Here is a 14440-nt window from a genome sequence, read left to right as displayed (position 1 = left end):
TTAGGCAATAGGAAATATCTCCACATCTCATTAGATATAATTATTGCCGTCTGCTCCCACACTGTTCTCTGTGCACTGCTGCCCCACGGTGAGCTAATGGAGTGGGTTTACTCCCAGAGCCAACATGCATGCCATGGCTGAGCCAAGATGGTAGGAGAAAGCCAGTGAGGGCAGTGAGTGTAATGAAGACCAGGGGAAAGCTTGCTGGTTACCACTACTGCTGGCCTCAACAACTGAGCAAAGTGCAGCTCCACTGTCCATTGCACATGTGGTGTCATACTTGCTACCTGAACAACATTAAGCCTAATTAGATTACTTGCCATTCATAATTTTTGTTTAATTATGTTACATAAAAATGGGAACATGTTTTTTCCCCTATTCTTCTATTCAAGAATCAAAATATACATCTATAAACAAGCTCAAATCAAGGTAAGTATTATATAGAGAATTACACAAACCTTTAGTAAAAAAATATTTTTGATAACCTCAAAATCAAGTACAACCCAACAACCCGGCTGAAGCATTTTTATATTATGTTAAAGCAAATTTAATCCAGCGTCTCAGAACAAACACAAAAGTCAAACTGCTTTACAACACATCATTTATAGGAGCAATATTCCAGGAAAAGGTGTCTTTACTAAATCAACATGTGCAACTAGATCAGTGTCAGCTGTGCTACTGGAGAACACCTGTTATAAACCTGTGGTGATTAGAATCTAGTGCCAAGTGCTTGAACAGTATATGTAATTACTACACACCAGAGAAAGTTAATACCTCACGCAAAACTACAACATAATGAATAAAAGTAGGCACTGGCTAGAATGATTTACATAGTCATTTACATAGTTCTAACTGCTACTTAAAAGCTTTGCTCTTAGCCATATTTAAAGGTTTTTGGCTGTAATTTTAATTTAATAAAAGTCCCACAATGTTAAACCTGAAAGAACATTTTAGGCATTAACATTAAATAGAATTAACACCCGAACTACTGGTGTATATTAGGTCAGTGTATTATCAGTATATAAGAATTTTTAAAAGCATTTTGTTCTCTTAATCATAACTGAATAAATAAAGTTTTTGAAGTTTAGAGATGAAGCATTTATGCAATTTCCGATAATATATTTATGATAGATTATGTGATATATTGTAATGTCATTTTGGGTCAATGTTTTGTGTGTGAGATTTTGTTTTTATTTATATATATATATATATATAAATAAAAGAGCAGGAAAGAAAGGCAGGCCCATGTGACCACCTTGGGAAAGTCCCCACTCTCAGGTTCATATGTAAATGATTGATATGCACACAGTGCCACCAGTCATGTGTACATGTAATGCATCAGTCAATCACCCTAAAACATTGTCCACTAAGCATGGGCCACACATGCTACTCAACAGCTACTCAAGAAACAGGCCAACAAGTCAAGAAAATTAACATCCTTCGCCCACATTCTGTCACAGCATTCATACAGCCACAGTCCAAAACACTGGAGACACACACACACACACACACACACACACAAACAAAATAACTGTCACATCCGACTTCCTGTTAGCGATCAGCTGCTCAGAAAAGTTTGCAACCGGCTCAGAAAAAGAGGAGGAAAAACAAGCAAGCCATTCTCACGTCTCATTTTATACAGTCTGCACATTCTCTCAGACAGACAGACAGCCGTGCACTGAGTTTTAATCACACAGATATCGCAGGCAAAGTCAGACACACAGGATATTAAGCACACTTATTATATGGTCACATTTTGAAAGACAGGAAGTGAAAGCAACAAAGAAGTAACTGCTTTTAGAGGACAGTCAAAAATATATTTTTTTAAATGTATTTTAAAAACACTAAAGGGCATTCATAAACAAAAAACAAACAAACATGCAAATTGTTCTAATTGGACATTAAGTGTTTTGCACTAGTCTTTTGCCTGATTACATATACATTATCCTATACAACTTTTTCTAGCTTGTGCACAAACACACATGCGCACAAACACACTTTACACTTCACACAAAGGAGTGCAGCAGGGAAATCATTACCCTTACAGTCGTGGGAACACAAATGCGTGCACGTGCACACACACGCACAGCCTCACTTCCAGAGGACCAGGTAGAGCATCTGGATGTCTCTTTAAAAAGTGGCTCACATGAAACAAACCAGCCCTTTATTTGCGTGCAGACACACACACACACACACACACACACACACACACATACACACACTTTCCCAGGCTGAAGAAAAGAGTGTTTTCGTTGGGGAAGTCAAGGACCAAATAGCGACCATGGCTAGACCAAGAGTAATGAGCCTAAACAAAGCTCAGTTTGACTATTTAAAGATCTTCTGGCTGTCTCCCCCCACCCAACACACTCCCCGAGCATTCACAGTGAGCAGGAACACACAAAGACGAGACCAGCACAGGCCACAGAGGCAAGTCAGTCCACATTTATGCTTCTATTGAAACTTCAGCCACTCGAGGAGGAAAAGGGAGGGCTTAAAAATGGACTCTCTTGTGCGTGATGCCATTTAACCTTCTAAAGCATCCCACAGGTCCTTTCATTGAAGGGTGTGTGTGCATCTATGTGTGTGTAATTTGACTCTAAGGGCAGAGTAAACATCACAAACCATGATTAAACTTACTTTGAATAGGCAGCTCAGTGATGTGCTGTAACACTATATTTGGCTTCACAAATAAAGTAGGGCTAATAATGGCAGAGGACAGCTCTGCCATCAGCTGAACCTACAGGGTAGTGACACAGCCTTTTGTAGAAGAGAACAGCTGATGGGCAAAGCCTGGGACTTGCTTCTTAATCATTCAAACAGAGGACAGTCCCTGATAGTGGGCTCAATCAGAATTCAGAATTCAATTCACAGTAAGATGCTTACATCAACAGTGTCAGAGCAATTAAGATATACCATTTTTACAACAGCTGCATGGTGCATGTTTAACGTAGTATACAGTATACAAAGACCCAAACAATGTATCCATGTCATGGCAATGAATAGTTTAAATTAACCCCCATAACAGATGTTCAGTTCACACCCACCTGTCTGAATTTAATGTTCTTCTATGCAAACAGAAACCTGATGAATTTTGGTTTGATATTTAACCAGCAGTAAAGGACTCACAGCATGTAAACTGGTGAAGCAGAGAAACGGTCAAAGGTCAGGCAGTAAGCACCAGCCCTGTGGTGGACTGAGAATGCCATCTAAACAGTGAACAGCAATGAATACGAGGAAATAAAAGGCCAACTCATGTTTCTCACAAAAGCTGATAGGAAAATAGGTCACATATTAGCAACAAAAGTACAGAAAGACACAGAGAGAGAGCAAACAGTGACAAGCACAAGCTTACTGCATCAACAAGAGAGCTTAATCCCAAAGTTCCTGCCTAAATCACTCTCCAATATGAGGACAGAGACAGACTCGGAGATAGTTAAAGAAAGGAATGAAAGGCACAGAGAGACACAGTGATAGAAAGAGAGAATAAATCAAAGTCACTAATTCCCAAATGCTAAGGTGTTAAGGAAAGTGTGGCATGCCTGTGGTGCAGCACCGAGGACGGCTCCCAGTATTAGTAACGCAGCAGGTCCCGGGCCGGGCTGACAAGTCCACCAGTGGCGAGTGGAGAAACCAGCACCAGCATCAGCATCAGCCCGGCTTAGAGCCAGCCCAGGAAGAGCCGGACAGAGTGCACTCAGCATCCGCACGTGCTACACATAGCAGAACAGACAGCGGCCACGCAGCATGCTCGCCTGCATCACAGCACTGTCTGACAAAGTAGATCAAAGGGTAGATGTAATAAAAGGCTTATGAAAGGGAAATTTCCACAAAGAGACAAGGTAGGTCTGGTTGTGCCTTAAATGACAAACTCAGACACACACCCACACAGCCCAGCCTGCACAGCCAGTCATTATGAGCTCAAAGAGTGCAGTTAGTGGCCCAGCAGGCAACTCCACACTGCTTCCCTCAATGGATCAGCAGCTGCATTTTACACTGCTGTTTTGTAGTGATATTCCCTCTGTCCTGCAGCTCTTGGTTCTCGAGCCCGGCGCTATGTCACGTGACGTGTGCTTGCCACACACACACACACACACACACACAGAGAGAGAAAATGCAATACACGCAACTGGATCAGCAGCTGAATGCCCAGAGACGCAGGGATGGCCTATGAGAACACAGAGTTACGTTACTCGGGCTCCGCCCACTCTCTACTCTCAGGTTCAGCCCAACCTGCAGCACAATCTTACATCACTAAACAAATGTGTGATTACATAGCATGACAAAAAGGCTATGGAGAGTGTAGGGGATAAACAGTGACTAATCAGGCATGATTTGGGGCAGAGCCTGGGACAAAACCAGGTTTAGTCCACATGTTAAGAACGGGCATTGTAAGCGAGAGTTCCATGAGACCTACGTGTGTATTTGTTAGCCACCTACAGCAGACCGCATGGCCTTGATGCTTGCTGGCCAATGGCAGACAACGTGAAAACAAAAAGCCCTTGTTGTGCAAGTGACCAACTGCCCCTAGCCCATCGTCGCCATCGTCGACTTCCCGCACACCCAAGCAGAGATAAAATTCCATGCAGGTTTGAGAGGAAGGAATGAAGAAACCCTTTCACAAAGAGCTGTGTAAAGATTCAGCAATACAGAGTGACACAGACAGCCAGAGAGAGAGGGCCAGTCTGTATGGTATAGTGGGCTGGGTTTGGCATGTGGTCAGCTTGGCGTGCGTGCGTGTGCCGTGAACATGTAGATCCGAACAACAGCAAGAAACATGCACACCCTTTGCATTAATTAATCAGATTGTGATTACTGAAAGAAACAAAGCAAGGAGTTGTCCAGTCTGAGGATACTGAAAACTGAGGTGTTCAGGAGTTATGATCAGGTTGATTATACTGAACGCTGAAGTATTTAGGAGGAATACATGAGGACCAACGGCTCAGACCCTCGACCACATCCTTTGCCTCCTCTCCACTTCATGACTAATAACATAACTGTCTCATGGGAAAAATTTTATTTCTCTCGTCTCAGTGACAAAGGAATTACCTACACTGAAATGGGATTTAGTTAAATGGAGCAATTTCAGGACATTGTATATTGTTTTAAAGTGGTAATATTTATATAACAATGATAATGTTGGAGGTGCTAAACTTTAAAGTTCTTAAGTCACTTCCATCCATTTTGCAGAGCAGGTTTATGTGCATCATTTCAAGGGTCAAATAACTCTAGTCTAAGACTACGCTGTAATGTCCTAATTCACCATTAAAAGTCCTTTCGCGCCTTGGTTTCAGACTAATCTTGACCTGGAAAATGGGAACCCAAGTGTTCATGGTCATTTCTAAGCAGTTTGGCATAACACCGAAGATATCAAGGCTATGTTTACACAGCCAAATGGATTTAACGGAATTGTTCCTTCCCCAACTGTTTTTTGCCTCACCTCTGGCTGATCAAGATAAACCAGCAAGATCTCCCTGGTTGCCCTGCTTTTCTGACAGCTGTAGAAAATGAGGAATAAAGGTGTTGACTAACTCATTACCAAATTAATTTGTTTGCTGTTGCTCAATATGAAAACTTTGTTCAATGTCAATGATCATCAACAAGACACATGTATGAGCAAAGAAACAATTCAACTCATTTTAAAAACAGCAGCTCAGCACCCATGATTTTTAAGATGTTATTGTTTAGTTTGGGACTGTGGTTCACCCACTAACAGTCGTAGGACATGCTGAAAACAGAGTTGTTTATGCAGCCAATAAAGAAAAATAATCTCGATCCCTCCATCAAAGCAGAATTTACTAAAGCAAATTAACTAAATTAAACCCCACAGATGCAACCTAGATTGTTCATCCAGCCTAGTGTGCGTATCACTCACATACAGCGAAGTAAAGTGAAATGTTATTTAATTAACAACAAGTTAAATCTATATTCTCGCTCGTGTCCAGTGCATGCAAAAGGATCAGGGTGACAACCCATTTCAATGCCAAATAAACTTTATAGCACTGGGTGAGCATTTGGTCGCTTCGTTTTTTAAGATGGGATTATGTCAGTTAGCTATGTAGCCAGCCACAAACACAACAGAGCAAGCAATGCACAACTTGCTGAACCCTTGATCTAAACCCGAGCTAAATAGGTGGCTAGCAGCTGCATTCAGATCTATCTAGCCAGCTAGATCTGTCTTACAAAATAGCTAGATAGATAGGTTAGCTAACTTGCAAGCCAAATATTCAGAATGTGACTTACGACTTTTCTTATCAGCAATCTAACTAACCAGGTTAATCAAACTCAGCGAGCTTTTTTAATTGTTGGTTAGATAATCATCCAGGCTGCTGCTTTGGGTCGCTAGCTACCATAAAACTAGCTAGCTAAGTGTAAAAAACTAGATGAAGTCACGCTGTTATCACCTGGTGACTTTTTTGGCATAGGCAGGCTGACTAGCTAGCTAACCTAGGTTAGTTAAACGGTACCGTAACTAGCGCAGCTAGCTAGATAGCTAAACTGGTTTAGACATGTAACACTAGCTAACTACGTTAATTTCTAAGAACAGAGAAGCCTCAGTGATTGGCGAGAAAACACTAGCTAGCTAATCAATTTCGTTAATAATAATAATAATAATAATAATTTTAAAAAACCGCAAGAAGAGCTCCTGCGACTCGTGTATGCAGGTATTACATTTTCTCGGCAGGTAAAACAGATACGAGCAGCGTGCCGTGATGCGTCCGAGGCGCCTGAGCGCTGCCGCGTTCAGCCAGGCGCGAGGATTTTATTCAAATCGGCCGTTACCTTCCTGAGGGCGACGCGTCCCTCGTCAGCTTAGCTCGCTTGGCTAGCCTTGAAAATCCGTTGACTTGTTCTATCCAGAACTCATTCCCAAGTGTTACGCGATGTCGTAAACCTAAGCACAAAGGTTTTTCCCAAATGAGACGCTTGACTGGTCTAACGCATACTGGTGCTTCTGCTTTTACTATTTTACGTTTCTGTCGCTTAAAACACCTAAAAACTCGACGGATGAGGAACGTTCCCACCTCCCTGTCCGTCAGATTGGAGCCACGCGAGCTAACGGCATTGTCAGTTCTCTTTCCTGATAGGCCAGTGCTGCTGTCAAGCTGTAGCCGTTAACCCCGCCCCTGCTGTCGCTAACCCCGCCCCGCCGCCTTTACGATAGGTGCCTATTATCCACACGCACGATGTGTTTACCGTTCTATTTGTTTCACGGTCCACAGATCAAATCTTACACCAGACGTATCGATTCGTTGATACCACACAAATATGAGTGCTGTTGTCCGATTCGCCTAATGAGAGTCACATTTTTGTGTTTTCTTTTACTTATGTGTAATTTAAGATTTGGTGTAAACCAAGATTCTGAGAGAACCTAATTTAATCACAATTCATTTAGACCATTTAGATTTCTCGGGCTTTTTGGGGTATTGAATTAGAAACATGATGAATTCATCGGCTGAATTATATATTAATTATATATTAAAAAGTTCAAACTTAGCTTTAAAAACTTTATTAACCTAAGTGTTGCAATCAGCTAATTTTCTCTTTGCTTCTGAATTTTTAACACTTTTTATAGGTCATTTTAGAGGTCATATAATTGCACACACGGAAATTAAAATCCGTGAAACAGCTAGTGAACTACTAAATTGTTTTACTATGGTTAAAAAAATATGCAAAAGGTGACATGCTGGTTGCAAATTATTCAAATGGAGAATCTGCATTACCTCGATGCAGGAAAAGTATGGGGTAGGGTGGGGGCAAATGCAAAGGAAAGTGTTATTTAAAAAGAAACTAAACCAGAACAGCCATAAAATCGTGAACTTGCCCTATAGAACTCGTAGTTGCCACCCCCAAACTATTGATTTGAGAAATCTGAGTGATAGAATTCCTTATACATAATAAGCTTATCCCGTTTGTTTGTTTATGTATTTTCTGACAGAGCCAACTGAGTGCATGGGTCCCCCAACAGACCCCAGGAGTGACTACTTCGATCTCAGTCCAGAAGAGGGCGATCTCAGGGACAGTGAAAATACAGCACCCTCAAACGGCGGGGCAGGCGAGGCGAGTGGGAGGAAAACAGATAGGACAGCCCACTGAAAGTGTGAGACAGTAAACCAATAAATCGGAACTTGACATTCATGAAAACTGGCAATTGTATTAACCCAAGATGACGACGAGGACGACGATGATGATAATGATGATGATGATTATTATTATTGTGATGATTGATGATGATTATTATTGTGATGATGATGATGATGATTGTTGTTGTGATGACAATGACGACGATAGGTGGCAGTATACACGCTACGCCTGCTGCATATCGCCAGAAGAGTTGGGAAGAAGTGTTTACTTCCGGGTTCAGGTTGCTTGTCTGGGGGAGGTCATGTCATGGACTGTTTATTAGTCAGTAGCTTGTAGAAGCACAGGACTGTCTGAACACTTTGTTGTTTTGTGGATATAGTGCTTTTCTTATGATTTGCAATGTCGCAAGCATCTTCGGGATTTAACCCAGCTTCTCACGGGCCACCACGCAGCGCACAGGTAGCTACGCGGCTAGCTGGCTCACAGCGCTAACCAGCTACTGTAACTTACGGCCATTTGAGACTTGAAAATAAGGCGTAACACACCTACCGAGCCAGTAGATTACTACTTCTGTTGGTTTAGATCTTTGTTTCATGTTTCCCGTTTAAAATATCCTCCAGCAATACCTGAATGATCGATTCCAGCCCAAAGTAGAGACTTCTTGCTTGGCCTTCGGAAAGAGTTAGCAGTTCGTGTGTGTGTTTGGGTATTGAAGAGTCCAGTAACATCTGCCCCTTCTCTTTCCAAATCATCAAAACATTTATGATACCCGTGCTTACGATTAGTCTGATCTGGTTATTACGGAAAAAAAGCAACACATGGTGGCAGGTCTCACTACTTTACAGAGGTGTCTGGTGCCATCTCCAAACAAACCAAAAATTCGGCTCTTTGAGAAAGACTTAAGTTATTTCAAACCACTTCAAGGAACCTGGTTAAGCACACATTCTTCATTTACTTATTTATAATGTGTTCTCCCTCAGTTCTTATTTAATTGTACCCTTATACTTAGGCCTAATATACTAGCATAGAGTTTTTATATATGAACAACCAAGCATTCTGTATAAGGGAGTGAGATAAGTGCTCCAAATGTAAGGTAACCACATATATATATATATACACACTGCATTTTTCTTTCTTTGGTTAGCAGACCATGTGTAGCCTTAATAGGTTAATAGCTGTGAATTATATCTAGATGCATGTTGTTTGCCTTCTGGTTTACATTCAGAGTCCTTTTGGTGTGAATTATATTCCCACGGAGCATGAGAAGAGCATCTTCAGAGATTGTAACCAAGAGAGCTTCTGGTACCGATGTGAGTGGTGTGCAACAGTAGTGGTGATTTCTATTTATTATATTTATGTCTGTAGTTCTTGAGAACTGAAAGTGTTCTTCCCTTTTATTTTCCACCTAGCCTTGCCGTTGTCAGCCGTGGCAGTCGCGGTAACTCAGGTGATGGTAACTAGAGGTGAGTGGAAGTTTTTTTTTTTTTGTTCACGCTTTTTTTTTTGCATGTTTTATTGTAGCTTTGAGCTGTACACTGCTTCTTTCTCTTTTCAAAGGAGTGCTAGTCCCATCCCCAAGATTTGGCTCCCTGCCAAAAGTTGCTCGTAAGTGTCAGTATTTAATATAAAACACATGGTTGTGAGAAAACAAAATGCTTGTGCAGCTTTTAGAGTGATCTGAATGCATGCATGAATGAATCCTAATTTATCAAACGTTTTACATTGCATCATATGCATACTGAACAAATTTTGTGAAATAATGATGATTGATGGGGAGAATTTGAACCTTTATTATGACCCCTGAGAAAGAGACTTGTGTGTATGAATGAGGTATTCCATCTGTTTGTGTGGATTTGGTCTGTCCTGCTGTGTGATGATTTTAGACATGAGTTTAGTTACCTGTTCTTCACAGCCAAATTCTGTTCAAGTGCAATATGGTCTGATCAAAAGAGATTTCAGAGGACCGATTTACAAATGAAAGAAATGAAACATCTTCGCTGTTAAGCGGCCTTGACAAAGATCAGTCTAAAGACATCCCATAGATTTCCTACACAGTTAAAGCCATTTCATAGCATTACTACACAGTAACAAATATGGGGTTGCTATCAGGTCAGCCATACATGTCTGTCATAAGACAGATGATGCACAAGAATGTTGTTCATGACAAGTTGTCATGGACACTTTGGATCTCTAAGAAAACCCCCCACAAATGAACAGCAAATCCTCATCCCTTCCGTGAGGTATGACGGAGTGCAGTGATGTGATGCTGCCTGGATGGCTTGCAGATCTCAAAAGATCAGTGTTGCATTGGGAAGCTCTGCAGCAGAGTGTGGACTCAGTGTGAGCTAACACTAAAGAGGCTGGATCATATAACATTACGCAGATCCAAAACGCAAAAGTGAAATCAACAACTAAGTGATTCAAAAGAGAAATGAATCAATCCCATTTTAGGCTGGCCAAGTTATGACTCCAGTAGCATGGAATCCTGTAACGCAGGCTGACACCTCTAAAAACATGTACGGACTTGAACAGTGAGGTACAAAGGAATGGGCCAAAATTCCTGACTTCAGAAAAGAACTGAGAAACATCTATAGAAAGCGTCTGTTTGAGGTTATTAACAAAACAGGAAGTTTTTCTAGTTATTAATATAGGGCATAGTCTTTTTTCTATTAATGATATACATTTTTTAAACCATTTGAAGACATTGAAGACATGCTGACATAATGGCTGGTGTTTGTTAGAGTGTCTGTTATATCTTAGATGAAGAACAGATAACTGATTAGAAGTGATTTCACTGATGAATCCAAAAGGGATATGTTTTTTATTACAGCTGTAGTTTGCATTTTTATTGTATAGGCTAAATACACTACAAGACATCACCTTGAATATACCATTTGTGTTCAGTTGCTGGTTTCTTGGGATACATGGGAGGAAAGGTGTCTTATGTGAATGTTTGTCAAGAAAAGTTTAAAAAACTGGAGAACTCTCCGATTGGAGAGGCTCTACGACAAGGACACCTGCACCATGTGCCCCCTGAGTAAGTATTCTGCACACTAAGCACTGCACAGTCATTACTACTTGGCATTCAGTACTCAGTACTCTGTTACCACTGCACGGTCACTACCACTTAGCATTCAGTAATAGGTACTCCGTTAGCACTGCACAGTCATTACCACTTAGCATTCAGTGCTCAGTACTCTGTTACCACTGCACGGTCACTACCACTTAGCATTCACTAATAGGTACTCTGTTAGCACTGCATGGACATTACCACTTTGCTTTCAGTACTTAGTACTCTGTTACCACTGCACGGTCACTACCACTTAGCATTCACTAATAGGTACTCCGTTAGCACTGCACAGTCATTACCTCTTAGCATTCAGTACTCAGTACTCTGTTAGCACTGTGCACTCATTACCTCTTAGCATTCAGTACTTGGTACTCTGTTAGAACTGTGCACTCATTACCTCAGCATTCAGTTATCTTCATAGACCAGCAGGCTTTGAAATGTGCTTTTGGGGCTTGTTGTTGTTGTTTTGATGCATTTTTAAAAAAGGAAAGTATTGGTCTGGTCCATACTGCATAGAACCAAATCTTGTATAGTTACTCTGATGTGGCATTAAATAGCTTAACACCTTGTGCTTTATGCTGATGATGAGCTAGGTTGAAGCACTCAGAGTTTGCGGATCCAGACCAATCGGTTTCTCAGCAGTCAGGCTTTGAGTCGACGCTCCAGCCCACAGAGGAGTACAGCTCACCCCCAAATCCCTACAGCAGTTACTCCAGTGATTACCCCTACAGTAGCCCCTCTCAGTCATATGACCCAGTGCTCAGCACTGGAGTCAGTGAGTCTGCTGACAGTGCCCCTCCAGGTAGGTAATACTGCTGCATGTTCCTGGATGCAATGAGCTTAACCGATATATCTCAGTATATGCAAAATCACTGAGCAATGCTCTTAACAGAGAATATGTCCGGTGCATTATTGCAGTATTGATTAAAAAAATCTTAAGGTTTCTGACGGACACGTGTTCAGACTAATAAATGCATTTGCTGTCCTGAAGTCCCACCTTACCAGGATGAAGACTCCCCTAAGAAGAGGGCAGTTCTGTATGAAGAGCTGCGCAGTAAAAACAGGGAGAACTTCGAGGTGTCCCACTCACAGAAAGCTGAGCCTCTTCTCAAACCACAGGCTCAGGTGACTGCACCAAAGAAGGAAGGTAAGTTGCTCTTCCACAAACCCCCAGCTGAGTCAAGGTTTCACAGGCGTCTCTGCAGACTTGTTAGACTTGACGCTTAAACTCAATTAAATTAAACGAGCCCCTGAGCAAGTACTTCAGTGGTGCAGCTCTTTTCTTGAGATTTCTACATTCTCCGGCACATTTGTTGTCATATTTCATGGTCATGTTAAGCATACAAAGAAAATATACTACATATACAAATGATTTAAAAAATCTATTTTGTTTGTGAAACATTATTAAATTTGAAAGCTTAACAATAGGAAACCATCTACATTATTTCACTTGAAAGACATCCAGACACAAGCAGAGCAGGGCAGCATTCTGGTAGCGTTAACCCACCAGTGCTGGTGGGATTTCTGTGGTTCTTTACGGTTCACAGCTCCTTCCTCTGCTGCTTTCGGATTTTCTCCTAATCCATCACACCTGAATGTAATTAAAAGACGTCAAGATGGGACCTAGAATCCCCGAGAGTGAAGTTCAGCGCTTCTGACTTGCTGAGTTTCTTTTTGCATCGGTGAACTCTGTACTATGATACTCAGACTGATGGAAGATTCCTCTTTTCCCCTCGTTTGTCAACAGATAAAAAGAACAAGTACGGTGATGCCTGGGAAGAGTAGGATCGCTCCGGAGGGCCTGCTCCTCTCCCGTTCCTCTGGGTCGGCACTGTGTCACCGTGGTAGCGCCGTGGCATAGCCCTGTTCAGACGTGCAGTTTTAGAACTATGCTAAGGACCGGTGCAATGTTCGAATTCGTTTTGAACCTAAATGTAACAAATGATGGCATCATTTCAGATTTGAAAATAAACAGCAATTTTGATAATGTAACTAGGTTAAGCGTTATAGTTATACGCTATAGTTCTGGCATATGCTTGTACAAATATGTCATCAGTCTGGGCTTCAGATGAGGTCTTCAATTGAGATGATCTGTGATCTGTTTTGAGAATGTGTGTTTATATTTTTGCTTCTTCCAATAGCTGTACAATTACTGACTCATGACCGTTTTTCTAAATGAGAGACCATTTTCATACCTTTTATGTGGTTATAAGGTAGATTTTGCTATTAAGTGAAATTATAGTTAAATTAGAGTTTTGCCGTATTCTCCAGTGTAGGCAGTCTGCAGTTTTCCTGTTTCCTACAAAAATATATGTATATTTTTTTCAGACTGCTCAGGCGCCAGCAATGAATCAAAAACTGGAAATGATTGTGAATTCCTCTTTTCTTAGTAGCACGGACTGATTAGCCAAGTAATCAACAAATAAATATTTTATCTTCCGTTTGGAAGTATTAATATAGGATTAATCTGGGATGTGCACACACATTTGCTATATTGCATTTTGCTCAGGGCTGTTTCTCCAAACCCCACCTCTTCTTTCATATGAAAGCTAACTTAGCTTAGCGAGGTAGCTTAGACTGGTTCACGTGATTATATAAATCAGTATTGCATAGTAAACTGCCTTGATCTGAAGAACGTGCAGATTTTAATTCACAGTGAATCATTTCTACTGCTTCAGAATACTCACCAGGAGCACTCACACATTGTCAGCAATATAAAGTTTGGATGTTACAGTGTCACATTACAGGGGACATAGGGCAAAATAATACTTAAAGTTTGGATCATATGGATATTTAATGCGGTCTTATCTTTTATTTGGTCTTGCAATTAGCAGTTGTAGGCTTCTCCAGTTTACGCAGACAACAGCAGAAATAATACGATTATTATATTTTCCCATCAAATCACTTTTACTCTCATTTAGCAGAGGTGTAAAGGTGAGTGAAAATCTTGGGTGCAGAGTCCCTCATAGTATGTACACATTAAATACAGAATATGCACACATTAACATAAAGCTTATTTCACTGTCTGCTTCCACAGGAACAGCTCAGCCTCAGAGGCAAATGAGCTGTTACTCTGGTAACTTTAGCTCAGCCTCAAATTAATAATGGAATCCGAAAGAAATATCACTACATATTGTACATGCACACAAACAGATTAGTCTGTGGTGCACTAGTTTGGTTCCATAACAAAATATAATCATTTTAATTAAAAACATAAGAGACAAGTAGGTTTCAGCACCTGTGCACCAGGGTGTCAATATATACACAACCCGAGCTAACCTGTATAAA

General features: G+C 41.0%; 2 protein-coding genes across 2 annotated transcripts in view; one reads left to right on the top strand and one right to left on the bottom strand.

Annotated features, from left to right (window-relative positions):
* The window catches only part of fryl (furry homolog, like), an 88821-nt gene extending 81798 nt beyond the window's left edge, over nucleotides 1-7023 (bottom strand). The window contains exon 1 of the mRNA XM_081716929.1: nucleotides 6781-7023. The gene's annotated coding sequence lies outside the window, so the exon portion shown is untranslated. The remainder of the gene's footprint in view (nucleotides 1-6780) is intronic.
* A 1311-nt stretch (nucleotides 7024-8334) lies between these two features.
* On the top strand, nucleotides 8335-13591 carry ociad1 (OCIA domain containing 1). The gene is made up of 8 exons (XM_035524613.2): nucleotides 8335-8541; nucleotides 9308-9392; nucleotides 9492-9545; nucleotides 9640-9687; nucleotides 10987-11119; nucleotides 11746-11954; nucleotides 12144-12299; nucleotides 12900-13591. The coding sequence occupies exons 1-8, from the start codon at nucleotides 8482-8484 to the stop codon at nucleotides 12935-12937; spliced, it is 783 nt and encodes a 260-aa protein (XP_035380506.1). The 5' UTR covers nucleotides 8335-8481; the 3' UTR covers nucleotides 12938-13591.
* Nucleotides 13592-14440: the final 849 nt, after the last annotated feature.

The sequence above is a fragment of the Electrophorus electricus genome, chromosome 7 (assembly GCF_041902795.1).
Source record: "Electrophorus electricus isolate QZ-2024a chromosome 7, ASM4190279v1, whole genome shotgun sequence".
Lineage (NCBI taxonomy): Eukaryota > Metazoa > Chordata > Actinopteri > Gymnotiformes > Gymnotidae > Electrophorus > Electrophorus electricus.
Note: the sequence above shows the minus strand (reverse complement) of the source record. Positions and strands in the feature narration are given on the sequence as shown.

Coding starts and splice junctions, on each gene's coding strand:
- ociad1 (XM_035524613.2), top strand. CDS start 8,482: ATGTCGCAAGCATCTTCGGGATTTAACCCAGCTTCTCACGGGCCACCA. Junction 11,120..11,745: donor CTGCACCATGTGCCCCCTGA/GTAAGTATTCTG, acceptor ATGATGAGCTAG/GTTGAAGCACTCAGAGTTTG. Junction 11,955..12,143: donor TGCTGACAGTGCCCCTCCAG/GTAGGTAATACT, acceptor GCTGTCCTGAAG/TCCCACCTTACCAGGATGAA.